The 27,255-nt window shown below is 47.7% G+C and overlaps 2 protein-coding genes across 4 annotated transcripts in view; one reads left to right on the forward strand and one right to left on the reverse strand.

The window, feature by feature from the left end:
• The window catches only part of ITGAE (integrin subunit alpha E), a 74,322-nt gene that overhangs the window by 39,333 nt on the left and 7,734 nt on the right, over positions 1-27,255 (forward strand). For all 3 annotated transcript variants that reach the window (XM_086686275.1, XM_086686276.1, XM_086686277.1), the window contains 20 exons: positions 856-1,009; positions 1,581-1,725; positions 2,205-2,272; positions 3,059-3,194; positions 3,778-3,920; positions 4,275-4,415; positions 5,083-5,307; positions 6,308-6,438; positions 7,999-8,129; positions 9,388-9,554; positions 11,188-11,316; positions 15,065-15,138; positions 18,529-18,661; positions 20,279-20,377; positions 20,919-20,998; positions 21,698-21,775; positions 22,507-22,570; positions 22,654-22,761; positions 26,134-26,190; positions 26,501-26,596. In XM_086686275.1, coding sequence (XP_086542401.1) covers positions 856-1,009; positions 1,581-1,725; positions 2,205-2,272; positions 3,059-3,194; positions 3,778-3,920; positions 4,275-4,415; positions 5,083-5,307; positions 6,308-6,438; positions 7,999-8,129; positions 9,388-9,554; positions 11,188-11,316; positions 15,065-15,138; positions 18,529-18,661; positions 20,279-20,377; positions 20,919-20,998; positions 21,698-21,775; positions 22,507-22,570; positions 22,654-22,761; positions 26,134-26,190; positions 26,501-26,596 — 2,359 coding nt within the window. The remainder of the gene's footprint in view (positions 1-855; positions 1,010-1,580; positions 1,726-2,204; positions 2,273-3,058; positions 3,195-3,777; positions 3,921-4,274; positions 4,416-5,082; positions 5,308-6,307; positions 6,439-7,998; positions 8,130-9,387; positions 9,555-11,187; positions 11,317-15,064; positions 15,139-18,528; positions 18,662-20,278; positions 20,378-20,918; positions 20,999-21,697; positions 21,776-22,506; positions 22,571-22,653; positions 22,762-26,133; positions 26,191-26,500; positions 26,597-27,255) is intronic.
• HASPIN (histone H3 associated protein kinase) lies at positions 23,373-25,969 on the reverse strand. Its single transcript, XM_025918053.2, has one exon. It carries the CDS (start codon positions 25,933-25,935, stop codon positions 23,587-23,589), a length of 2,349 nt encoding a protein of 782 aa, XP_025773838.1. The 5' UTR covers positions 25,936-25,969; the 3' UTR covers positions 23,373-23,586.

Genomic DNA, 27,255 nt, shown 5'->3' on the forward strand with positions numbered 1-27,255 from the left:
GAGGATCAGGTTCTAGCTCTTCTTTGGCTGAGGGAAATGTGTGAGGTCTTTCAACCCAGTCTTTGTTAATGGCTGACATCCCAAGACATCCTCCAAAAAGTCTTCCAAAGACTCCTGCTGTGAGCATCAGTAGAGCACGGTACTTACAGGGATGGGCTTCGTGGCCAGGCTGCGTGGGTTCAATCTCTACTTTGTACTCACCTTGGGTAAGTTGCCTAACCTGTCGGTGCTTCAGTTGCCTCACGTTTAAAATGAGAATAATAATAATGCTTGTCAGGGGCACCTGGGTGGCTCAGTCAGTTAAGCATCTGACTCTTGATTTCAGCTCCGGTCATGATCTCACAGTTTGTAAGCTCCAGCCCCACGTCAGGCTCTGCGCTGACAGGTGGAGGCTGCTTGGGATTTTCTCTCCCTCTGCATGCTCCCTTTGTCTCTCAAAATAAATAAATAAACTTAAAAAAATAATATTATTTGTTCTATAGGATTTTGTGAGGATTAAATGGGTTAAAATATGCACAGCACTTACAACAGTGCTTGGCACATAAGTACTATGTAAATATTAGCCACTCTTTATTAATATCATTGTCATTCCCACACATACACACAGAATAGACTCTGCTATCCAGCACCTTTCTATGGGAGGAGGTGAGGGGCTAGGTATGTCTCAGCCTCCCCTCCACCTGGCCCTGCTGTGTGCCACAGGGGCATCACCACCCCTCTTCCGGCTTTTGTTCCCCCATTTCGGAGGGCGCCTTAATCGTCTCCAATTCTGAAACAGGTCAGTGAGTAAAATATCCCCGGAGCTCAGTATCCCTCTGGCAAAGTTCTCCTCTTTATTTACTCTCCCCTACTTAGAGACAACATCTTCACGCCAAGCCACGGCTCCAGAAAAAATGCACCCAAGGTCATAGTGGTAATCACTGATGGGGACATATTTGGGGATCCACTCAACCTCACAACTGTCATCAGTTCCCCAAAGATGCAAGGTGTTGAGCGCTTTGCCATCAGGGTAAGAGCTGGGAGTTGGGTCGGGGGGCACCTTCTGACCCTGTTCAGCCTGGGGTGGGGAGGAGCCAGGGTTCCCGATAGGGGCTTGCTCTATTCACAGACTCTCACCAACTTCTCCCAGTCCCTATGTCCTGTACTTCCCCCATCCCATATCGGGTCCTCACACAGAGGGCTTGTTTCCCAACTGTGGTCACAGCTCACTCACCCAGCAGTGATGGGGAGAGCAGTGGACACTCAGAGATCCCAAAAGAAGAACATCAGGGAAGGTTCCTGGAGGAGACGGTGCTAAGCTAAGTGTTGGAGGACAAGCAGGAGTAGCTGGCCTAGGGTGCAGGGAAGGTAGAAGGGCTCTGCAGGCAAAGGGCACAGCATGTGCAGAGGTGAGAATGAACCTGGTGTGAGAAGGAAGGGGTATGTGTGGGAGAACAGGGAGCAGGGAAAGGAGGCAGGTGGTGAAGGGCCCTGAAGGCCAGCAGAGAGACTCAGCCCTCTCCTAGCCTAGAGAGCTCCCTGGGCTTGGGAACCAGCCAGCCCTCACAGTGCTGACCCACTGACCCGGGGCTTCTGTGCAGGTGGGAAATGGGAGTACTAAGACCCTCAAGGAACTGAAGCTGATTGCCTCAGACCCATTTGAGAGACATGCGTTCACAGTGACCAATTATTCAGCCCTGGATGGACTGCTGAGCAAATTGCAGCAGAATATCATTCACACGGAAGGTGAGGGCTCCAGCGTGGTCCACTTAGCCTCTGGCAGGAGGCCAAGCCCTGTGTGTCAGCCCCACCCCTGTCCTACCTCCATATGGTTCTCTGGGCAACTCCTATCACCTCTCTGAGCCTCAGCTGTTCCATCTCTAAAAAGGTAACAATATCCCCAGCCCTCATCGCTTCCCCAGAATTACCTGAACCTCTGATGAGAAGCTTAAGTGCTGGAGAAAGAATGACTGGGACATGGATCCCACTCTCAGGAGCTCACAGATGAGGAAACTGAGGCCCAGAAAGAGGAAGTAAGCTGCCCAAGCTTACTCTGCGGGTAGATACTAAAGCAGGATCAGGTCTCCACTCTCAGCCTGGTATATGTCCCATTATTCCGAACATCGTTCCCTCTGGGTATGAGGTCAAACTGGGCCCTTCCCTGACTTAGTTTCTCCCTTCACCTCAGCCCACAGCAGCATCTCACTGGGCTTCTTGGCTTCTAGGCACTGTTGGAGAGGCCCTCCACTACCAACTGGCACAGATCGGGTTCAGTGCCCAGATCCTGGATGAGGTATGTGGTGAACTCAGCACCAGGCAGGATCACCATAGAGGAAGGGCCTCAGTGACACCCAGGGACTCAGGGACCCCTGGCTCACAGTGCAGGGCTCTGTCCTCCTGTAATGAGGCCTCTGAAGGAACCCGTTTAGGATAAAAGAAAACTCTTGTACTTGCTTGCCCTAATCTGGACCTTTGAGGTAGACAAAAGAATGGCCATATTTATTACAGGGGTCGGTTTTGTTCTGTGTGCTCAAAGATTGAGCAGTTCCCTCTTAATATACGCTACTAACACAAGCTTTGGCTCGGGTCACTTGCCTACCAAGCTGAGTACTCCTCACTGGAGGCACTATTCCTCCCAGATGGGGAAAGATGCAGGCATGGTGAGGACATCAGCCCTGTACAGAGGTGGAATTGTGGTTAGCAAATTACTCAACACAGGTAGGCCTTGGGTGTCAGGCACAGGCTGAGCAACCTGTACAGAAGGAGATGAGCTCTGTCTTGCTCAACCATACTTTGTTTTAATGCTCAACGTCTATGGCCCGGGTCAGATTTCCACCCTGGAAATCTGGAGAGACACTCACTGGAGAGACAGTTGCCCCGCTAGGGTCATGGGTACAAGGTAGGAACTGGGTATTTGCCATTTCACCTTCCTTCTGCGTTTCCAGCCAGGTGGTCAGGGATCATTGAACATCCCCCGCCCCCAACCCAAGGTTTGTGACATTGGCTGGTAGGCCCATGGCTGCTGTGGCTGGCCCCAGCTCCTCCCTCTCAGATGACCTCCAACCCTCATCCCCTGTAGGGGCAGGTGCTGCTCGGTGCCGTCGGGGCCTTTAACTGGTCAGGGGGAGCACTGCTCTACAACTTGCACAGCCGCCGGGGTCGCTTCCTGAACCAGACGGCAGCAGATACCAAGACTGCACAGTACAGCTATCTAGGTGAGGCGGGGCCTGGAGACTACCTGAGTGAGGGTGGGGCCTACACAGGGACACTGAGTCTGCGCATTAGCCTGCACTAGGCTTCCCAGTTAGGGCAGGCTCTGGTCAGTCACATGGACTGAGGGATGGGCCTTGGTTAGGGACGCTCGAGGCTGAGAATTAGGGCCTTTTGGATGAGGACAAGGCCTCCTTGGTACTGAAGCTCAGGGTGGCCCTGAGGATGTGGGGCCTTGCCACTAACGGTAGTGGTGGGTAACCCTTCACCCCTCTCCTTGGTCCTCATATACCATGTGTATGATGAACATGGGTGGTGAATGTGTGTGAAGGAGTATATTTGGAGTGAAGCTGTATATATGATAATGTGTGTGTATCACTTCTGTGTGATGGGGCACATGTGTGTGACCAGCTACGGTGGTTAAGTGGGAGCACTCCCTGATGCCAATTTTTAAAAGGATGAGAAAGACAGTTTCTCCAGATCTGCTCCCCTCTGCCCAGGCTACTTTGAAGGACTGGCTGGGAAAGTCGGGGTTCTAAGGAGTGGCCTGGGAGCTCCCAACGACAACCACCACCTCCTCCCTCCTAGGTTACTCAGTGGCCCTGCTGCACAAGGCCTGTGGCCTCTCCTATGTGGCAGGGGCTCCACGGTACAAGCAGCGGGGGGCCGTGTTTGAGCTTCGGAAGGAGGGCAAAGAGACCAACTTCGTGCCAGTGCTGGAGGGAGAGCAGGTACTTGCTGGAGAAGGATGCCCCCATTATTATAGATGGAGGATCTGGAAGTCCCAGAGGGAATGGGACAGGCTCCAAGGCACACCGAGGGGCATCACCTCAGCCTGGACAGAACTCAGACAGAATGCAGTGCCACTGCCCCAGCTCTGCATGTCTGGTTATCAACTGGCTTCCTCCGCTGTGGGGCATATGGCCGCTCACCCAGGCTTCTAGGTTTCTCTGGTGAACAGATTGATCTGGAATGACCCAAATTGGCAGTCCAGGAAGAACAGGATCAGGAGTCTAGGCTTGCTGAGGGGTATCAGAGGAGGCCTCCCCAGCACCCTTGTGAGCTGAGCTCCTCCTGGGCTGTAGATGGGATCCTATTTTGGCTCTGAGCTGTGCCCTGTGGACGTTGACATGGATGGGACCACGGACTTCTTGCTCGTGGCTGCTCCTTTCTACCACATTCACGGAGAGGAAGGCAGAGTCTACGTGTACCATCTGAACAAGCAGGTGGGAGTCTCCATCTTCGCAAAGTTGCTGAGCTTGTGGGTGCTTAGCCTGCTGCAGAGGTGATGGAGGCTGGGAGCGCCCTGGCCCTGCCTTGCTTGGAAGGACAGTGCTGGGGAGGTGCGCAGGGTGGATGGTGGACAGCTGGGGCGGCTGTTCCATTTGTTCCCCTGCTCCACCTTCTCACTTTCCCCACCCCATCATCCCATGTTGATGATGATAACATCCCAAATAGCTGCACGCTCGACAAAGCATGTTTTGTCTATGATCTCGCTTGTTTCTCACTGTAACTGTGTTTCTCATACTGTGTCACTTCCATTTTACAGATGAGGAAGCTGAGGCTCAACGATGTTGAGACTTGCTCAAGTTTACATAGCGAGTGTGTGGTAGAGCCAAGACTAGAACCCGGGCCTCCCAATTGCCAGTGGGGTACCCCTAACTGTGGGAGCAGAGGGAGAAGGCTCTGGGTCCTAGCAGGCTCTGGGCAGGAGGATCTTAGCCTTACCACTCGCTTACCGTGGAGCCTTGGGGAGGTCCGTTGCCTTTTCTGAGCCTCAGCCTCCCTGCTAGAGAATCAGAAACAAGTCCAGTGAGCATGCCTTCTGGGATGGCCGAGGTTGTGCACCCTGCATCCCTCTCTTGAGGGCTGAGCTACCTGTTTGCTTTACAGAATGGTTCCTTCTCTTTGGCACACACGCTGAGTGGGTACCCTGGATTCACTGATGTCCGATTTGGCTTTGCCATGGCAACAGTGGGGGATATCAGTCAGGATAAGCTCACAGATGTGGCCATTGGGGCCCCCCTGGAGGGTTTTGGGGCAGATGATGGTACCAGCTTCGGCAGCGTGTACATCTACAATGGACGCTGGGATGGCCTTCCTACCACCCCCTCTCAGGTAACCTGCAGGGCTCTCTCCAGCCTCTACTCTGAGATTCTGACCTCCCTAGATGTGATAGCCTGAGCCCCAAGTCAGCTCCAGTTCTAAGTGTCAGGCGGGTCCCAAAGGGTCAGCAGTGCCCAGTGAAGGACAGAAGTCACTTGGAGGTTCCAGGCCAGGACCTCACCCCAGACCCTTCCAGTGGGGTAAGAGGTTGTGGCAACATCTGTTTCTTGACCCGTATCTCCCTTTTTTGGCATTCCTGACCATGGACCTGCCTCAGATTCTCCTTCCTCACTTTCTGTCCCTTCTCTGGCTCCTGCCCCCCCACCCAACCCCATCCATGCCTTAACCCTCATCTCCCAAGACTCCATTGCCAGCCTCTCATGTTACATAGTTTGTGGGCACTTTCACCCATCTCAGACCACGGTTGTTCTTCTAACTTCAGTTTTGTATGTCCAGCTGTGTCCCGAGCACCTTGCTGGATGGCCCCCCAGGCATCTCATGCTGCCTAACCCAAAGCATCCTCTCCTCCCAGACCTGCTGCTCCTCTGGGCCCCTTCTCCTATCCCCCACACATATCCTAATGGTTCTCTCCCATATCCAGCCCTGGCCTGGCTCCTGTCTCTCTCCATCCCTACCACCCCTGGCCTGGCTGCTCCTACTCGCCATCTTCCGCCCTGTGTCTGATTAGTCAGGCCCACCTCATTCCCCAGCCCCTCATCAAGCCTCCTTGCACCCAAACCCCCTCTGTTCCCACTGCAGTGACCCCCGGCTATGTCCTCGGATGTCCTGCTCTTCCCCAGCCCCAGCTTTCATCACTTGCCATGTCAAGTCCCACCTGCCCTTCAGGGCTCCATTCAAATGCCATTCCCCCCGGAAAACCTTGCCCTTCTCTTTTCAGTTCCTCACTTGAGGGCTCACTGGGGTGGGGATCAAGGCTTATCATGCTGATTTGAATAAAACCCAAAAGGGCTCCCCTTCTCCTCCTCCATGCCTTGTGCTTTTCTCTCCACAGCGGATCAGAGCCTCAGAGGTGGCCTCAGGACTCCACTACTTTGGCATGTCGGTGGCTGGCGGCTTAGATTTCACTGGTGACGGCCTTGCTGACATCACCGTGGGCACTCTGGGCCGGGCAGCTGTGCTCCGGTAGGGATTCGTCCTGCCTCCTGGGGTCCCAAGTCCCAGCCTCACCTAGTTGCCCTGTCTTCAGTGACCCCATGAAGACACCAGGCACTGATGGGAGAGAGTAAATGTGGTTGTCGAGGGCACTGGCTCTCGAATCTGCCCATCTGGGTTTGACCCTCAGCTCTCAATTAACCATTTGCCCTTGGGCAGGTTCTTGTATTCTGAGTCCCACTTTTCTGATCTGTAAATGGGAATAATAACAACAGCACCTCCCGCACAGAGTTATGAGGATTGAGAGAATCTTTGCAAAGATTTGGTACAGTACTCATTGAAAGCTATTATTTTGATGATATGATGATTTTCAGAACTTCTGTGTTCCATCCCTAAGGGAATTATCAAATCCCGTGGCTGTAAATAATCTGGCAGAGCACCTATCTGTCCTGTGCGCTCCACCAAGCTCCAACTTGGCTGCCTATTTAACGCCCCTCTTGGCTGTTGCTGTCTGGCACCTCGAAGTTAACATGTCTAAAAATGGACTTCGTGTTCTCACCCACTCCTCATTCTCCCCAAGCTGCCCTTCCCCAGGCTTGCCAGCTAAGTAAATGGCACCACTTGTTCAGGACAAATACCCAGGAGTCATCCTTGATTCCTCTCTTTTCTTTCTCCCACCACCCCATCAACAGGATTTTGTTGGCTCTGCCTGCACAGTGCCTCCCGGTATAAGACGCTGGCATCTCTCACCTGCACCACTGCCATGGTGTTCTTCCCTGCTTCCACTCCCCGTGCTCTGTTCTCCACACGGCTGCCTTTATCCTGCTGCTTAAAACCCCTCAGTGGCTCCCACTTAGAGAGTAAAATCCAAATTCTTTACCGTGGCTCACCATCCCCATGGCTTGTCTCTGCTCATCCCTCCATCCCCGTCTCCTCTTACTACCTTCTGTCTCACTAACTGTGCTCCAGTCGTGCTGACCTTTGTGTTCCTTAAACGAACCAAGTTCACTGCTACCACATGCCCTGTGCACTAGCTGTGCTTTTCTGCCTGGAAGGAGGTTCCCCTTCTCTTCACACAGCTAGCTCTTGTTGGCACATCTCAAATGTCTCATCAGGGAGGCCATCCCTGATCACCCAACTAAGTAGCCCCCAATCTCTATTACCCTAACCTGTTTTGTTTTCTTAAAATTTTTTAATGTTTATATTTGAGAGAGAGAGAGAATCCAAAGCAGGCTTCAGGCCCCAAGCTGTCACTGCAGAGCCTGACACAGGGCCCGAACTCACAAACTCTGAGATCATGACCCGAGCCACAGTCAGACCCTTAACTGACTGAGCCACCCAGGTGCCCCCTATTTCCTTTTATCATAGCATTACCTGTACATAGGATTTTCCTGTCTCTTCTTATTTGCTTGTTGTCTATTTTCTCACTAGAGAAGAGACTTGTCTCTTTTCCAACTACTACATCCTGAAGATGCAGAACAGCACTTGGTATACTGGAGATGTTCAATAAATATTCATTGAATAATTGAATGAGCCAAGCACTGAAGTCTTGTGGTCACTCCTCATGGTTCTCTTTGCTATCTTGTTTAGCTCAAGACCTGTGGTTTACCTGAATGTGTCCATGACCTTCACCCCCATGGCACTGCCCATTGGCTTCAACAGCAGTGTGAATGCTTTTTTGTGTTTTGAAGTCAGCTCTGTGACTACAGCTGCCGAGACAGGTAATAGACAGCCTGGCTGACCACCCTCCCCCCTCCCCCCCACCCAGTGTTGTGGTGATTCCTTGTTGGCTTCTGCAGGGGACAGAGAAAGAGGACTGGGAGGGTGGTGGTGTGCCGGGAGTGTTATGAAGTCCTGGTACTTGAAATCCCTCTATTAGAGCTTAGTTCCCTTGAGGTTAGGTTCTGCCTAATGGGAACTGTCCCAGAAAAGAGCGGTCTGCTGTTAAATCCATACTATGAAGGGATTTATCTGACCCTTGTTGGGCAGAAGGATTTTGGATCCCTTCCTCAAGGCTGAAGGATTGAGTTTCTGAAAGAAGACTCAGAAAAAAGGCAGCCATGCCTCCATCCCCCTCTCCTGTGCCCGTGTGTGTGTGCATGTGTTTGTAGGGGCTCCTGAGAAGTGCCTTTCCTCTTACTCTCTGATCACATCTTCCCTCCTTCCCTCCTCACTGTGTCTCCCTAGGCAGGTGGGATTAGATAACCTGCTGGAAGCCTGGCCTCTTTTTCCATCCCCATACTTGGCATTGGTTGGGTGCCTTTCCAGAAGGCAGAGGATGGGCATGGTTTTCATAGCCCAGGTACTTATTGCTAACCCAAGAGCTCCCCTCCAGAATAATCCCTCAGCAACAGTCCCCAAGGTTTAATCTCTCCAGAACAATACCTAAGATGTCTCTTTGCCTCTTGCAGGTCAGAAAGCATTCTCCCAGGTGGTAGTGGCTTTCCTGTAGAAGGAGGCCTTCATCAAATCTGGGGGTAGAAAATGACAGACCTATCAGTTCCAGCTGTATAGGATGAAAGATTCAGGTCACATTGCTTGAATAGCAGCTTCTGAGTGGCTGTGTGACACTGGGCAAGTGTCTTTCGTTCTCTGGGCCCTGGTTTCTATTCTGTACAGTATGAGAGTTGGCCCAGGTAGTCTGTAAGGTGCTTCCAGCTCCGCTATCCTCAGGTCTTACTCTATGGTTTCTCTCTCCAGTCTCTGAATTATTCTTCCTCATGGTTTTCTCTTTCAATCATAGCCCTGGGAATGTGCTGCTTTGGGTTTGGGCCTGGGGCACTGAGGGACTAGAACCAGGTGCCAGAAGACCATGAGAAAAGTACTTTTGAAATGAAGAAACTTGGGATTCCAACACAAGGGACTAGGTGGGGACACCACTCAGGAAGGGCTCATAAGGAACTGCAGGCAGGCTAGGGGCCCTCTGTCTAGGGCTTACCCATCCCAGTCTTATCAGGAAGGTCTGGTCTTCATTCCCAGGCCTCAAAGACACAGTTCTGAACTTCACATTGGACGTGGATGTGATGAAGCAGAGGAAAAGACTGCAGTGTTCAGACAAGAATATTTGTCAGAGCCACCTTAGGGAATGGGATGGCAGTGTGTCCCGTCTTTGTGAGCCCCTCCTGCTCATTCCCACAGAGGGAAAGGTAAGTGGAGGAGTTTAGAAGAGAGTCATGATGGGTCTGGGTTTTCTTGAGAAAAAAGATTTGAGATGCTCGCCATGAAGGATATATACCCAAAACAAACTAGACAATTATAATAATCCTAGCAGATCAAGAACCATATAATGGCATGGGAGATGGAGTTAATTATACTAGAACTCCAAAGTAAAGAAATCTACTGAAATTGAACACTATGTCTCTGAGCTTCCTAGAAACTGGACACAAAGGGAAATGCTCTAATGGCTGACATTTTTCTTGGCAACAAATCAGGAATAACGGTGGATCCCCCCACCCCAGCCTCATGTCATCTCACCTAGTAGTGGGGCTGAGTGCCCTTATATGAGTAAACATCAGAAACATTGAATGAGAGAAAATAAAATAAAGACAAAAGGTATCATTTACAAAGGTTTACTCCTGACAGAGGTGCCTGGAGACATAAAAGACATGCGTTTGTCAGGACTCAGCCTTAGAAGGACCTATAAGGATCATTTATTCCAATAAACTTATAAGTTATGCTTCTCACTACATATCTGTTCAGGGTGTTAATTGGATTAAGAAAGTGTTTGTGGGGCGCCTGGGTGGCGCAGTCGGTTAAGCGTCCGACTTCAGCCAGGTCACGATCTCGCGGTCCGTGAGTTCGAGCCCCGCGTCGGGCTCTGGGCTGATGGCTCAGAGCCTGGAGCCTGTTTCCGATTCTGTGTCTCCCTCTCTCTCTGCCCCTCCCCCGTTCATGCTCCGTCTCTCTCTGTCCCAAAAATAAATAAAAACGTTGAAAAAAAAAATTTAAAAAAAAAAATTAAAAAAAAAAAAAAAAAAAAGAAAGTGTTTGTAGCAAGTCTATGCCTTCCTTAAATAAAAACTACATTTTCTACCTGGGGATCATGCTCACCTACTCTCAGGTGTTCAAAGCTCCTACCATCACTGTAAGGCTCACTTAAGGCCAATGGCACCCTAAGTAATCTCCTCATCTTCAGGTTTTACCTTTCTTTTTTTTTTTTTTTTTTTTAATGTTTATTTATTTTTGAGACAGAGAGAGACAGAGCATAAACGGGGGAGGGTCAGAGAGAGAGGGAGACACAGAATCGGAAGCAGGCTCCAGGCTCTGAGCTGTCAGCACAGAGCCCGACGCGGGGCTCGAACTCATGGACTGTGAGATCATGACCTGAGCCGAAGTCGGACGCTTAACCGACTGAGCCACCCAGCCGCCCCAGGTTTTACCTTTCTAATAAGTCCTCCAGGTTGCTTTGAGAAAGACCTTTATGAACACAGATGTGACCACAATTCTTCCCTTCTGTGGCTTCCATTTGCCCTCCAAAAAATATTCAAGTTGGTTTGTAACTCTTGATGGCCAAAATCCCTTTGTGTTTGGGATGGGAACCATCATGAGTTTTCAGGCCTGAGGTTGTAGCAGAGCAAGTGAGATTTTTCCAAAGCTCTAGGCAGCTTGCTTGAAGGAAGTTTCCCTTCAGCTTGGCTTATGTGGAAGAGGCTTATGACTTCTGACTCAACACTTTCATTGTTTATTTCTTATTATGACTACATCAGACTTAAAAGTATTCTTGTCATTTTTCCCCCACATGCCACTCCAATCCTGTATTACTTGGTGACTCTGTGGTAGCTCTGTGAGGAGGACTGCTTCTCCAGCATCAGTGTCAAGGTCAGCTACCAACTCCAGACCTCAGAGAGCCAGAGGGACCATCCCCACCATGTTTTGGACCTCTACACTGAGCCCTTCACCATCTTCCAGGTGACGCAGCGAGGCGAGACTCCTGGGAGCCGTCCCCCAAAAAGTACCTGTTCCTCTAACTTTAAAGAATGTTAAAGTTAGGAGTACCCTCAGACAGTATTTGGGCCCCTTGCTGTTTAAACAGGGGAAACTGAGTTCCTGAGATGGTGTTCATTTGCCCAGGGCCTTACTGGTGGGTAACACAAGTCTCCAAACCACATGCAAGGTCAGTTCCTTTATGTTCACAGAAAACGTGCTTGCTACATATTTGTTGTCCGACTAGGCAAGGGTCTCTGGTGATAGTGTGGTGGGGGTCCTGTGTAGAGTCTGGACTGGGCCAACCTGCTCCTTCCTGTAGATAGGATGCTCTTTAGTGCATCTGCCTACCCAGGCCCTGACCTCGGCCTTCAGGCTGAATGTCTGACCTACCCAGAAACTTGTTGAGTGTCTGTCACAAGAAGCTTCTCTCATAACTCAGAGAAGTCAGAGGGAAAAAGAAACAGTCAAATTTCTTTTTTTTTTTTTAATATTTATTTATTTATTTTGAGAGAGAGAGAAAGTACAAGCGGTGGAGGGGCAGAGAGAAAGGAAGAGAGAGAATCCCAAGCAGGGTTTGGGCTAGCAGTGCAGTCCCCACGCTGGGGCTCGATCTCACAAACCGTGAGATCATGACCTGAGCTGAAAGCAAGAGTTGAATGCTTAACTGACTGAGCCACCCAGGCACCCCTCAAATTTCTTGATTCTTTGATATATAGGGTGATTTGGTTCTCTATATCCTGGCCCCCAATGGTATTCTGTCAGTCTTCATTTAGAGGGTCTTATGGCATATAGAAAAATCAGCAAGATTAAAGTGACAACATACACATTTAAAATAATAATTACAGTCAGTTGGAATGAAAAGGAAAAGCCGCCAAAAGCAGTTCATACTGACATAGAAAATCTTCAGGTAGCGTACATATATTTCCAGGTAATCATAGGACACTCATGACTGTCTAATATTTTTACAACAATGCTCTATATAAATTAAATAAATATTTGGCTTAAGTTTTGGCCAGTATCCAATGAATCAGTCACAAACAGTGAATAGAAATAAGAGAATAATATAACTAGGGTGACTCTTTCCATTGCTCTTCTGCCCAGGAAGGAGAATTAGCCTCCCTATGAGCAAAGATTGTCATCTTAATTCTTTTAGGCAAGAAATTTTATCTTAAATTTATAATAGTATATTTATTTTGTAAATAATTTTTAAAATTTTGGTATTGACAGAATAGATGATTCAGAAAAGATTAGGAGAACTAATGTAACAAATTTCATGAATAAGTAGATTATAATTAATTATATACATTCTGTTTTTCAAAACCTTTTTATTTTGAAGAATAGTCCAAAAAATTCCCATGCATTCTTTATCTAGATTCCCCCAAAGTTACCATTTTGATATTTTTATTTTTTTTTTCAACGTTTATTTATTTTTGGGACAGAGAGAGACAGAGCATGAACGGGGGAGGGGCAGAGAGAGAGGGAGACACAGAATCGGAAACAGGCTCCAGGCTCTGAGCCATCAGCCCAGAGCCTGACGCGGGGCTCGAACTCCCGGACCGCGAGATCGTGACCTGGCTGAAGTCGGACGCTTAACTGACTGCGCCACCCAGGCGCCCCACCATTTTGATATTTTATCGTATTTGCTTTATCATTCTCTTATTATATATATACACACACACACACACACACACACACATACATATATACACACATACATATATATGTGAATATATACGTGTCACACATCCATATATGTGTGCATATATACAATGTATACATATCACATATACATATATGTGTATATATACATATCACATATACATATATGTGTATATATACATATCACACATTCCATATATGTATGTGTATGTGTATGTATATATATCACACGTTTATATTTTGCAACCATTTGAGAGTAAGTTACAAAGTTACAGATAGGATGCCTCTTAAACCCCAATACTTCAGTATATATTTCCTAAAAAACAAGGACATTCTCTTATCAAACCACAGTATGAGGATCAAAATCAGGAAATTAACAATGATAAAATGCTCTTATGTAATGTATAAACTTATTCAGATATCACCAGTTGTCCTATTAGTGTCCTATATGGCAAAAGAAAACAATTTTTTTTTTTCTGGCCCAAGATCATTCATTACATTTTTTCAATACTCATCTTTCTTTAGTCTCCTTCAATCTGCAATAGTTTCTCGGTCTGTCTCACCATTTTTCAATGGTACAGGCCAGTTATTTTGTAGAATATGTTTCCTCATGATTACATTCAGGTTATGCATTTTTGACAGAAGTATCACAGAAGTGAAGCTGTGTCCTTCTAAGTGCACAGCATAGGAGGTACAACATGTTGATCTGTCCCTTTCTGGTACTATTTCCCTTTGTAATCAATAAGTATCTTTAAACTTTTTTTTTTTAATGTTTATTTACTTTTGAGAAAGAGAGAGACAGAGACTGAGTGGGGGAGGGGCAGAGAGAGAGGGAGACACAGAATCTGAAGCAGGCTCTAGGCTCTGAGCTGTCAGCGCAGAGCCTGATGCGGGGCTTGAACCCATGAACTGTGAGATCATGACCTGAGCTGAAGTCGGACGCTTAACTGACTGAGCCATCCAGGCGCCCCTAACAAAGAGATTTTAAAAAAAAAAAATTTATTCCACTAATGAAATGGGTGAGGAGAAATTATTTGGTGTTAGGTTAGGCACATAGATGTTTCCAAAGAATGAGTTGTAGCTGGGAGCTTAGATGCTTTAATCCTGCTCTCTCTCACTGGGCCTGGGTGAAAAAGCAGGCTACTTGGCTATATTAAAAGCAGAAGTAAAAAAAAAAAAAAACCTGCCTCAGACTGTTAAGCTAGCCAGATAGAGCTCCAAGATCTGACTTCTTCAAACTGCATCTCCCTCCTCTGGGAAGTAAGTTTCCTTTCTAGCTTCGGGCTCCCATTCCAGCTCCAGGCCATGGTGACATTCCTTGCAGAAAGCTACTGAGGTGGTCACTGGCTGCTGGGGAGATAAACACAGAGATTCTCCAGTTAAGGAGCTGGCTGTTTCCTTCATAACAAAAAAATAGATCCAGTTCCTTTAGAAAATTTGATTTTTTAACTTAACTAGGGCTGTTCACCTTGCCTGGGCCTTTTGGACCCTCTGTAACTTTCCAAATGATTTTGTTTTAGTATAGGCAAAATTACAAGGGGAATATTTATCCTACAGAGAAGACTAGTCATGGGGACAAGAACCTCACACGACTGGACCTCACAATATTTGGGTTAGGCGTCCCCCCATTCCTGCTCCTGCTGTTCCTGCCTCTACTTAAAAGGACTCAGGAAGCTTTTTTTTCTCTTAGGTTTTCCTCCCTAAAATGTTCAGATTAGTGAGTTGTGAGCAAGCCTGCTGCTTAATTCCCATGATGTAAATGTGACAGGCACCCCCACCATTCCATGAAGGTCCCCCCATTTTTCACCTTGGCCAGAGGCCTAAATCCCGGTGTACCTTTGTTGTAAGACCAAGCACACTCCGTACCCCTGACAGGTCAAGGGATGTCACAGTCACAGCTCTCTTGGCCATATGGGTACAACCCCAGTCTGTTGGCCTTCACGTCCTTCTACCTGCACTTCTCAGAGTCTAAGGAAGGAGAGGTATGTCCTACGGAGAAGACCGAGAGGCAAAGCTCCCAGGGATGGTGGTGTGCCTGGTCTGACCCCTGCCTCTCTCTGTTTGGTTATAGCTGCCCTATGAGAAGAACTGCACGAATAAGCTGTTTTGTGTTGCTGACTTACAGATGGCCACCACCACCTCTCAGTGAGTTGTCAACTGCAACTAACTTTCTCCTGAAGGTGTACCCGGCAAACCCCTCATCAAAATTTGACTTTTCCTCATGGCCCACAAAGGGCTTTGAATCCATTACCTCATTGGGTCCTCAGCCACACCATGAGGGAGGCAAGAGATTTGTATTTCTGTCTTATAGATTATGGAACAGACTCAGTGGCTGAGGGACTGTGTGGGACCACAGAGCTCATTTGGTGGACTTGAACCCAGGTCTCTGACACCCTGGACGATGCTATTTTCATACCCTAGTGTTTCTTGCTCCTAGGACTACCCCAGGTAGAGGTAGCCTCTTCCTTGGCTCACCTGTTAACCCAATTACTTAACTAATTCATTAAATATTTATGGAGCATCTCCTCTGTGCCAGGCACTCTACATGCTGGAGATACATCAGCAAACAACATAGACAAAACAGCCTTGCCCTCCTGGTGTTTTAGGAGGAGAAGATAGTAGGTACATTTTATGTTGATGAGATATACTATGAAGAAAAGGCAGGGAAGGTGGGAGAAAGTGCCGGGTGGGGGTGGATTGCAGTTTTGGAGTGGTCAGGAAAGGGCTCACTGTGGTGACATTTTGATACACACAGGAGGAGACTGGGGAATGAACTCTGTGGGTGTCTGCAGGGAGAGCAGCTGCAAATTCCCTGAGATGGGAGCATACCTGGAGGTGGGAGGAATGGCCAGGACACCAGTGTGGTTGCAGTAGAATGAGGGAGAGGTAATGTGGGGGCAGGGAGAAAGGTTATATGGGACTTCTGAGGCCCTGCATAAGGGCTTTTATTGTGAACTGGGAAGCCAGACGAATGACAGGATTTTGCATTTTAACAGGCTCATTCTTGCTGCTGTGTGGTAGACTGCAGGAACAAAGGTGTAAGCAGGGAGATAGTAAGGATCTATTATAATAACTCAGGTGAGAAGCGATGGTGACTTGGGCCAAAGTGGTAGCAGGTAAAGGTGCCTATATTTTGAAGTTAGAGCCCACAGGACTTGATGACAGATTGGATCAGGGGAGTAAGAGAAAAAGAAGGGTCTAAGGCAGCTTCCATGGTTTCATCCTGAACATCTAGATTTGTGCTGTCCAATACAGTAGCCACTAGTCACATTTAACTATTTAAATTAATTAAAATTAAGTAAAATTAAAATTTTAGTTCCTCAGTTGAACTAGGCACATTTCAAGGGCTCAACACCCACATAGGCCAGTGATATTGAATAGCACAGATATAGACTATTTCCATTACTGCGAAAGTTCCCTTGGATCACACTGAACTCCACAATAATGGCGATGCCAAGAACTGAAGTGGGGAAGCCTTTAGAAGACTGATTTTGGAAGGCAGGGTGGAGAGAAAGAGATAAGGAGTTTGACTTTGGACACGTGACGGTCTTAAAATGCCCTTCCTGGCTAGTAGTGCTGCACACATAACATGGCACTGATGGCCCATTGGCCAGAGTTGGCATCTGGGTGGAAGAACGCTGTTGCCTGAGTCCTGGTAAGCCTTTTCATAGACATTTGTAGGAATTGTGGATGGCTTAGTGCGGCCCATCCCAATTGCTAAGGATCCAGTTCAAGACTTCTGAGTGTTTTGGAATCCAGCCTAATAAACAGATGCAGCTGTTTCCAACAGGAATTAATTACAGCCAAGAACTTCCCCCCCAGCCAGCTCCTTGGGATATATATAGCACACACAGCTGGCCCTACATCACCCCCTAGTGTAAATAGTAACCAGTCTCTTCTTTTTTCAAAAAGTATGATTGAGTCTAATCCTTAGTTAGCATCCAAATGTTTCAGGGGTTTCAACCTTTTTATGGACATGGATCTCCTAAAGAATCAAAGGAAAAAGCTCGAAGATGACATAGGCATAAAACATAAGTGTTTGCATTTGGGGCCCTCTGAAACTGTCCCTGGCCCTCAGGTTAAGAACCCCTGTGAAATAGAACAGTGGCTCTCAGATCTCTCTCGTGGGCTCTAGAACAGTTTAGCCAACTGATGTTTCAACATCTCTACCTTGTTATGCCATAGGCACCTCTCTTTATATCCCTGCCTGAACTCATCTGTCAGCTGCCACCCTCTGGTCTTCCTCCAGTGTTCTCTCCCTCACGAATAGGACCACTTGGTCATCCAGTGTGAAAATTCAGGGCTCATCCTTGACTCCTCTCTCTGCTGCTCTGGTTACAGGTGTGGCCTTACCATATCTGGTTTCTATCCCTTCTCTCTATCCCCGCTACTACTATATTACATCAGGCATTTGCCATCTTTTTTTTTTTTTTTTTTAATTTTGTAAAATGTTTATCTTTGAAGGAGAGAGGCAGAGTGTGAGTGGGAGAGGGGCAGAGAGTGAGGGAGACACAGAATCCGAAGCAAGTTCCAGGCTCTGAGCTGTCAGCACAGAGCCCAACGTGGGGCTCCAACCCATGAACCAGGAGATCATGACCTGAACCGAAGTTGGATGCTTAACCATCTGGGGCGCCCAGGTGTCCCAGGCATTTGCCATCTCTGCAATGGATTTCCACAGCAGGCTCTAGTTGTCTCCCCACCCTCTCTCCTGCTAATCAATCTATCCTCTTCTCAGTTCTGATAAAACAAAAAGAATACTACCACAACAATAAAACACATGTCACAATACTTCCCAGAGCTTCATATTCTGTTTTTGAACAGATTTCCTAGGTGGCTAGGAAATTTTCCTTATATCGCTAATGTGTTCTCCTGCAGATCTTGGTTATGGATAGTGGTTCTATACTCTGGGGCCCCACAGCACCTCAGTGGACTGAAGGAAGCTCTCACAAATCCCAAGTCTTCTCAAGTCTGAACAGACTGTTTTAAACCATACATTTAACCAACTGAGCCACCTAGACGCCCCAGTATTGAGCAGAGTATCTGGCACAGAGAAAGTACTCCATAAGTATATATGAAATGGATGAATTTGTGTAATGAAGTACCTTGCCTAGGGTTGCAGTGAATTGGCAGTAGAAAGAGTATTTAATTATAATTTTCCCAACCCCCTTTTGAGACTGTTAGACCTCAGGCAAATTAGACTCTCTTGGCTTCTGTTTCCTTTTCTATGAAATGGACAGTAACCATACTATTTTATACAGTTATTACGAGGATTAATTGAGGATGTGAAGCATCGCGCACAGTCCCTGCCATATAGTAAGCACCAAATAATGGGAAGCATTATCACCGTCTCACATAGCAACTGAGGGGGGATAGCAGTCCAGGTGTTTGCTTATGTTGAGGGGGAAGAAAATCTAGGCTAAATGTATCCTTTAGGCAATTTAAGAAGTTAGTTAAGATTGTGCTATTGTATTGCATTGATGTTTTTACAGATCAAATAAATTGGTAACATGTATCTATTTGCCTACTGCTGTGCAGGCAGGAATTGGTGGTGGGTCTCACAAAGGAGCTGACTCTGAACATTAACCTAACTAACTCTGGGGAAGATTCCTACATGACGAGCATGGCTTTGAATTACCCCAGAAACTTACAGTTTAAGAGGATACAGAAGGTAACTACGATGGCAGTTTTGGAAACATACACTCATGGCTGTCCCTTCCTGTACACCTGCTTTTTTATGGCAACCTCTGAACTGGTCTCCCTGCCTCCAGTCTCATCCAGGTCCATCCAATAAACTAGATGGATCCCCTCCAGTCCAACTGCATGCTGTGCTATGGGTTCAGTCGTGCTATTCTCTGCCTAAAGAGCCACCAGTGATGCCGTTCTGCAGTCACTCCTTGCCTGCAGCCTTTCTTAACCAGGGTTCTGAGAGGAAAATATTCTCTAAATTACCGGGACCGGGAAAGTAAAAGTCTGCCCTGCCATTCATCAACCTGGGATCACAGACTCAAAGCCAGCTGCAAGATACTAGGAAACAATAATTCTCCCAAGGACATCCTGCAGCTGTGAAGTAACGCTGAAAAGTGTTCTCTAAAATCATAGGCAATCAGAGACTTTGCTGCTTGAAGTTCTATCTGTAATTATGAAACCATCTCACTCTTGACTGGATAATATGTCACTTTGAAGAGAAGCTTTCATCTGAGGTACAGCGCTTCAGACAAAGCATTCTGGACACAACTTTACAAATCCACCCTAATAGTTTCCAAGGAAGGGGTCCCTGGGTCTGGCCCTGCTTTACTTAGTAGAGCCTGTCAAAACTCTGCTTTACTTATATTAAAATTTTTTTTTCAACGTTTTTATTTATTTTTGGGACAGAGAGAGACAGAGCATGAACGGGGGAGGGGCAGAGAGAGAGGGAGACACAGAATCGGAAACAGGCTCCAGGCTCCGAGCCATCCGCCCAGAGCCCGACGCGGGGCTCGAACTCACGGACCGCGAGATCGTGACCTGGCTGAAGTCGGACGCTTAACCGACTGCGCCACCCAGGCGCCCCTGATATTTCACCTGAACTGTACCCTTCCCCGGAATCCTTTAACTGTCTTTGCTTTTGTTTGGTGAGACAGACATACCCTGGTGCAGTTTTCCTCATTGTAAGCAATCATTAAACCTGCCTTTGTCAAACTACAGGTTTGTCCCTGGGGTCTTAGGCTTTTTGAGCTAGGATAGCATCGATTACCTGAAAATAATGAAATTACCTCATAAGCTTCTTGAGTGGAAGTGGTGTTGCACTATCCTTGGGAGAATTAAGAAAATTGTCCATGAAATCACCTTCTGTATTCAGTGGTCTAGATGAAGATCCATGGTTGAGAAAGGCTCCGTGGCAGTGCTTGGCTCATGCTAGCCTTCCAGCCCATCTCAGGATATTAAGTTTGCATTGGTCCAAGGCCCAGTTCAAATGCCTCGCTACCAATGAAGACTTCACAGATTCCTTCCTCCTTGTTGGATTTCACCTCTTTCGATACTGTTTTTCAGTGGCAGATCAGGGACTCCCTTCACAGCTTTACAGAACCACTCCCTGGGCCTTGTATTTAAATTCCTCAACTACCTACTACTGATCCCTTTTGCCCAGCTTGTGAGGAAGACAGAGACCAAATCTGATTTGTGCCCTGACTCCTGGCAGATAAAGCCTGAGCTCTGGCATGTAGAAAATCAGTGAATATTTGAATTGGTATGAGGCAAATGCTTCCTTTTTTGCTCTTTAAGAACAGGGTCTTTTCTGTGTTAACAGCCTCCTTCTCCAGACATTTGGTGTGATGACGCTAAGCCAACTGCTTCTGTGCTGGTCATGAACTGCAAGATTGGTCACCCTATACTCAGGAGGTCATCTGTGAGTCTGTTTTGGTCAGCTGACTCTTCTAACTTGGACTTGGTGTCTCTCACGTTCCCGGTCTCATCTGAATCTCTTAGTTCTCCACACTGTACTGTAATCAACCCCTTCAGCAGAGCTTAGAGCTGCCAAGTTTGCTCTCAAAGTAGGGAGTGGTGGGGTGGGAGATATAGCCGCAAACTGCTCGTTCACCCCCATTACAGCAGAGTGAAGTTGGGAATAGTATGGGGGGAGCGGCAGACCCAGGGTTACTATTGTGAAGGCAGTCCCTGATCTGCCACTGATGATCTTTGTGCCGTGGGCAAGCTCTGAAGTGGTTTCCTCACCTGTACAAAGGGAATAATGCTGTCCGCCCAGCTTATTCCATATTGACATTGTGAGGCTTACATGGAACAATACATGTGGAAGCATCCTGTGCTACAAAAATGTGAGGAATATGAACTGCTTCCCAGGTCTGTTTAGTTAGTAGGAAGCAATCTGAATTGTGGGTGGTATAGGAGGAACCATGTGACTTTTTTTTTTTTTTTTTTTTTTTAAATAGGCAATCTTTTCAGTAGTTTGGCAGCTAGAAGAGAATGCCTTTCCAAACAGGACAGCCAGTATCACTGTGACAGCCACCAAGTAAGTACTGTCTGTCAGAGCAGGTCCAGGCTGTGGCCCTGGAAGAAGTCTCCATCCCGTGCGTGTGTGTTAAGAGTTATGGCTCCCTCACTGCTCAGGAAGAGCCTCAGTGAACCCACAAAAAGAACCTATGCTGCTGCAGTGACCTGGCTTTCCCTTCTTGCTATCAGAAATATTGAAAACCTTCTTTTAGTGACACACAAAGCAAAACTATGGTACAGTCTGGTAAATGAGACTTGGACGCAAGTTCTAATTCTGGTTCATTTAACTTTGGAGAAGTTCTGTCATCTGCAAAACTTCTATGTTTGGGGGTGTAGGGTAGTGTTAGGGAAGGGTTCACAAATGGGGATGGTTCTGCCCCTCAGGGGCAGTGCCTGAAAACATTTTTGGTTGCCACAGCCTGGAGCAGGGGGTGGAGGGTGCTACTGCTATCTAGTGGGGAGAGGCCAGGGATGCTGCTTAAACATCATACAGGAGGATAGCTTCTCACAAAAAATTATCTGGCCCAAAATGTCAATATTGTCAAGGTTGAGAAACTCTTTTAAAATCAGTGTTTCTCCAAGTATGGTCTTCTGCACTCTAATTACTTATCTTCAAGAGTCTTTTCTTACCTGACCCTCACTGACCCGGAGAAGCCAAGGTATGTAAGTAGCTGTGTACAAAGCAGGTGTGCTGTCAACTGACACTCTTATTTCCTAGTTTCAATGGAAAACAGTCTTTGGTCACAAAGACCCACAGCCTCCAGTTCAAGCATGCCTTCATTGCAGTTCTTCCCAAGTAAGTACTTCCGAGGGGCCAACACCTGCAGGAATTCTCTCTTGTGGCAACTGGTGGTCGGGGTGGATGTGGGCCTTGTCCTTCACTGATAGGAGGCTGCTTAAAGCCCAGGCTCCCACCGATCTCTGGGGCACTAACAGTTGGGTCCTAGAAACACCATGGTAGTAACCAAAGGGGGAGCAGTGCCTGCTGGTCTTGCTACAAAAAGTTACTGACGTGGGGCGCCTGCGTGGCTCAGTCAGTTGGGCGGCCGACTTTGGCTCAGGTCATGATCTCACGGTCCGTGGGTTCTAGCCCCGCATCGGGCTCTGTGCTGACAGCTCAGAGCCTGGAGCCTGTTTCAGATTCTGTGTCTCCCTCTCTCTGACCCTCCCCCGTTCATGCTCTGTCTCTCTCTGTCTCAAAAATAAATAAATGTTAAAAAAAAAAAAGTTACTGACGTAATGCTAAGGAGGGAAGAGAGGAGCTGTGGCATTGAGAAATAAGGAAAGAGAAAAGTAAGGCCACTCTGAGGAATGATAATTAGACACACACAGAACCAGCCCTAATATACAGAATTCAAATATCCTACCTGATCCCAGCTGCCCTACCGCCACTCTACATTTTGATATTCAGCTTTGATTCATCTTAAGGATCTGGTACCCTCTTTCTTAGTGTATACAGTTGGTAGTATTCAGGTTCCTTTGAAAGAAGGGGGCCTTGAGGCCTAACTAATATTGTCTCAATTGCAGACCGTCAGTGATATACATGAACACAAGCCAGGGGCTTTCCGTCTACAAAGAATTCTTCTTCAATGTAAGTGCTTAGTGCCTATAATTGCAAAGTTACAGGTGGCAAAACACCAGTTTGATTTCCCACGCTCTGATTTTATTTTGCAGATACATGGGGAAAATCTCTTTGGAGCCGAATTCCAGCTGCAAATTTGTGTTCCAATCAAATTACAAGATCTCCAGATTATAAGAGTGAAAAACGTGACAAAAATTCAGGTACTTAGAGGCATTTCTTTATCATGATCACACCTCTTTTCAAAGTGACTATGGATTCTCAAAGGTATGAAACCAGAGTTCTAGAAAAGGAGTAAAAACATGTTTAGTTAACCTGGGAACACATTGCCAAAGTCATGTTCACAAGAAATATCAACCATTCAGCTCTTAAAGCAACACTTCTGTTTTCCTCCCCTTGGTGAAAAATAAGCAAAAATTCAAACCTTTTTAATACCCATGGGGATACTTACTTTCCCTCTGAAACTGATAAATTCTGCTTGTCTTTGTGACTGGCAAATGAGCTTGATAAACATGAGATATTTCTTGCACTTCTCCCTATAAATTTACCATCTTCCTTTCCTCCCTCCAGTCTATTTCTGCTTTGCTACAGCCTCTTTACTCTCAGTTGACTCTTCATCTGTAGTATGGTTCCCTTATGGTACCTACAGCCACAGGCTCTCATCAGTATGAAAGTTGAGGTCTTTGGCTTTCCTTATTTACTTATTTATTTATTTAGCTCAAGGTACATGAAATGTCAAGGCTCAGAAATGAATATATGGAAAGGCATTTATAGAATGGACTCTGCTGACAGAAAGAGGACTTCTAAATTGTAATCACTTGTTCCCATGTATAGTTTATTTTTAAAGAACATTTGTTAACTTCGGAAACATTTTAGTTTCTACTAGGAAACAAAATTCTTGTTTGAAAAGTTGATTAGAAACATTTAGAATGGGAAATCCACCCCGCTCTGGGGATGAAGGCTGAAAACAGCATCAAGGGCTTTAAGACCAGTACCCTCTCAGTTTGGGCCTGTAAGGCATGTCTGACTTACTTAAACAGACTGTGTTGGCAGAGCAGGTCAGTGGCAGACCTGAAATTCAGCATTGTCCTATAGAAATGCTGGATCTTTCTCTTCATTTGCTTCATGGCGGGGGTGTTACATTTAATCTTGAAGGTCATCTGTTTCAGAATCTTATCTGTGAGGTAATGGAGCCAGAGCACATTATTATAAGGGTGATATTCACCCCAGCAGTTGTTGTTCTCCTTCCTCATTAGCCTGTAGATCTCAAACTGGTAGTCACCTTCACCTGTAAATAGGTCCTCATCCATGGAAATGTCACAGAACACCACGATCCCATCCCGTTCCAACCGTGACAGGGTGTAGTCAATGATATTGACTTGTAGTCCACGGGTGGGGATAGTGCTCGTGTTCCCGTTGAGGGTGTACTGGAGCTCTTTGAGGCTGGTTTTCTTTAAGAGCACATTCCCCCAGTGTAAGTCTCGGTGCTCAAAGTGCAGGGATGCCTCGGCCACTGCGAGAGATGCTGTGATCTGGTGTAGAATGCTCTTTGCAGTAGCCATGGAGGACAACTTCGTTCTCATTTGCTCTAAGTCAATCCCTCCAAACTCAAATTCCAGCACAATGAAGAGCTGGTCTTCCTCAAAAAAGTCAGGCCGGTCATTTGCAGACCCTTTAGTTGAGTTATAATGGTCCCAGGCTCTGAGGAGCAAGGGAGGGTAAGATCCTTGAACACAGTGCACCGAATTCAAACCAATAAAGCCTTCTGTACGGTTGTGTATCTCATCAGACAAAAGGCTCAACTCTTTGGAGATGATGATCTCCGGCAGAATTTCCTCAAAAGTTTTCTGATGGGCTCCGTTGACCAAATCTGGTCCTTCAATAGCAATGATTTTTAGGGCAACAGGTGTGTGATTAACAATTGTTTGAAACACTTCACCAAACACCCCTTCTCCAATCTTCTGACAGCATTCCAATTTTTCTGTGGAAAGGCAATTGCTAAAGGGGATAGGGCCCTCCTGATTGCATTCCCCGTAAACCTTTTCAGCATCTGATACCTTTTTGTCTGTGACATGTAGTGTCTTAAACGGGGTTAGCAAATACATGGAAGAGCAGTTCCAAGGAGACACGGCACTATTTGTTCTGTTCGTAACAGGAGGGTTTGGATATTCAGAGATGAGGGACTCAGAGAGAGAACTGGCAACGGTGTAGCTACTGCATACTTCCGACACAGCAGTCACCATCTTCTTCTTGTGGAAACTGAAGGAAGCCCTGGCTTTGGTCCAAGAGGCATTCTGTAAATGAGTCAGGTCCTGGGTGAGGGATGAGTCTTTTTCCCTCTTTTGGTCCCTCTTAAACTGGTGGTAATGGAGAAGGGAGGTTTCTACTGTTTCCTGCAGTTTCCTTTTTCGACTAGGCCCAGTTCTCTCAGGCCTGTTGATTTCCCCAGGTACAATACAGCCCTTGCAACCATCTGCCTCCTCGGAGTCTATCTGGGCAGCCCCTTGAGACCCAATCTGTTGACAACAGCCCTGGTCTGTGGCCCTCTTCTTACCCATGCTTGAAAAACCTGGCCTCTCCAGCCCCTTCCCCGTCTGTTCCATTTCACAGCAAGACTCCCTCATATTCCTCCCAACTGCCCCACTCTCAGAATCCTCAGGGTTTCCAGAGTCCGTGACACTAAAGAGAGCTGACCTGAGGTTGGCATGGGCTTGGTGGGCCAACCTAGTGAACCTGCCTCCTCCTGTTGCTGCCTCCTGGAGGCGGTGGAGGGATGCTGGGTCCAGGGAGGCTGCTGGGAGGTGCAAGCCACTCGGAACTTCAGAGGCTGCATCCAAAGAGGCGGCGGGGCCGGTCCCGAGGGCACTGTCTCCTGGCGCTGGGAGGCCGGGGCCAGGAGAGGCCAGACTGCTGAACAGGGAGGCACTGGTGCCCAGCTCGCCGCCGTCCCCGGGCCGGCTGCACGCACTGAGGTCCGGGCTCAGTAGGCACGGGTTGCCGTTAGAGAAGGGCGGCGGTTCGAGCGGCCCGCAGGGGGTGCTGCAGTTCTGCGGAGGCCGAGCTCGCAGCCTCAGGCGTCTTGGGGTCGCGATCAGACTCGGCCGGTCCTCGGAGACTCGACCGCCAGGGCCCCTCCGCCGTCGGCCCACCGGAAAGCCGAGGAAGTCTGGGTCGTCGGGATCGTCGGAAGCGATAGAGCGCGAGGGGCCGCCGCTGCTGGCGTCGCTGCTACTGCTGCTGCTGAATAAACGCTTCCGGTCTTTCGGCGGGAACCACTGCGCCGCTGCCCTGCCGGGTCGCCGCCGCGGCCCCCCGCCGCCCGCAGCCCCATACGTTCGGAAGAGCCGATTCCCAGGTCGCGGGAGCGACGCCGCCATCGTCGGCACCCGCCCAGAGGTTCAAATGCAAACACCGCGAGACTTCCTGAAGGCAGAAGCGCTCGCCAGCTAGACTGCTGGGTCCTAGCGTCCGGCCATGCGCATGCGCATCACGATGGGTCTCGCCGGGGCTGGGAGAGGGCGGGTAACTGATAGTTTGGCGTCCTCATATCCGCTGTGGAATGGCTCTCGTTTCAGGACCACACTCTGTGCAGCCAGACTCAGGTGGAAAGGTGCGGAAGCGATCCTGTTCAGGTGAGCGCGGCCTTCCCGAGAGGCCGAGGGAGGGAAGAAGTGCTTGAAGCGGGTGACGAGAGAGGTCCGATGCTCCTTTCCCCGACGTTTATTCCTGAAAACATGCAGGGCGGCCTCAAGGCGCTCCTTAGCCTCTTCTCTGGGTAACGTTAGCCATATCTGTGGCTTTGCTTGAGCCAAGGTGAGGGCTGAAACTGTATACACCCTCTATTCTGGTATCTTAAGGTGCCCTGTGTGCTAAGTGTTAAAGCTTTCATCTTTTGCACTCAAAAAGGGATTGTGCTAATTATAACCAGAGTTTCCTTTTCAGCATGGGAAAAAATGGCATTCAGTGAGCTGTGTCATCACTTCAAATAAGGAAAACGTAACGGTGGCTGCAGAGCTCTACTTGAGTCAATTTCAGCAGGTACTTGAGATGGTGAAATGCTCCAGATGTGACTCGTTCCTCGCGTGCATCTCCTATCTTTCGGAGAAAAATTAATGGCATCTCAAATGTAACATGTCCAAAACAGGTGTCTCGATCTACTTTTTGCCTCAATCTGTTCTTTACTCAATTACTTGGGGTAACTTAGTAGGGTAACTTACTCTAGTTATTTATTTTAGGAAATACTTGTGACTCTCTCCTTCCTTTCCTACATCCCCATATCTATTACAGCAGCAAGCTCTATCATTCCACCTCCAAAATGTATTCTAAATCCATTCACTTCTTTCCATCTCCACTGCTACTGTTGTAGTTCTGGCCACCATCTTTTGCTCCAGCTATTACAGTAACCTGCCTTTTCCTCTTGTCTGCGCTCTTGCCATGGCCTCTACAAATCTTTCTTCACATAACAGCTATTTTAAAAGTAAACATTGTGCCTCTCCAAAAAAAAAAAAAAAAAAAAAAAAGTGACATTTGAATACACCTAGACTAGGGCCGTCTGAATGACTCAGTCAGTTGAAGGTCTGACTCTTGATTTCAGCTCAGGTCATGATCCCAGGGTCGTGGGATTGAGCCCCATGTTGGGCTCTGCGCAGAGCGTAGAGCCTGCTTAAGATTCTTTCCTTCCCTCTGCCCCTCTCCCC

Source organism: Puma concolor, chromosome E1, assembly GCF_028749965.1.
Source record: "Puma concolor isolate L17-30 chromosome E1, mPumCon1.1.hap2, whole genome shotgun sequence".
Lineage (NCBI taxonomy): Eukaryota > Metazoa > Chordata > Mammalia > Carnivora > Felidae > Puma > Puma concolor.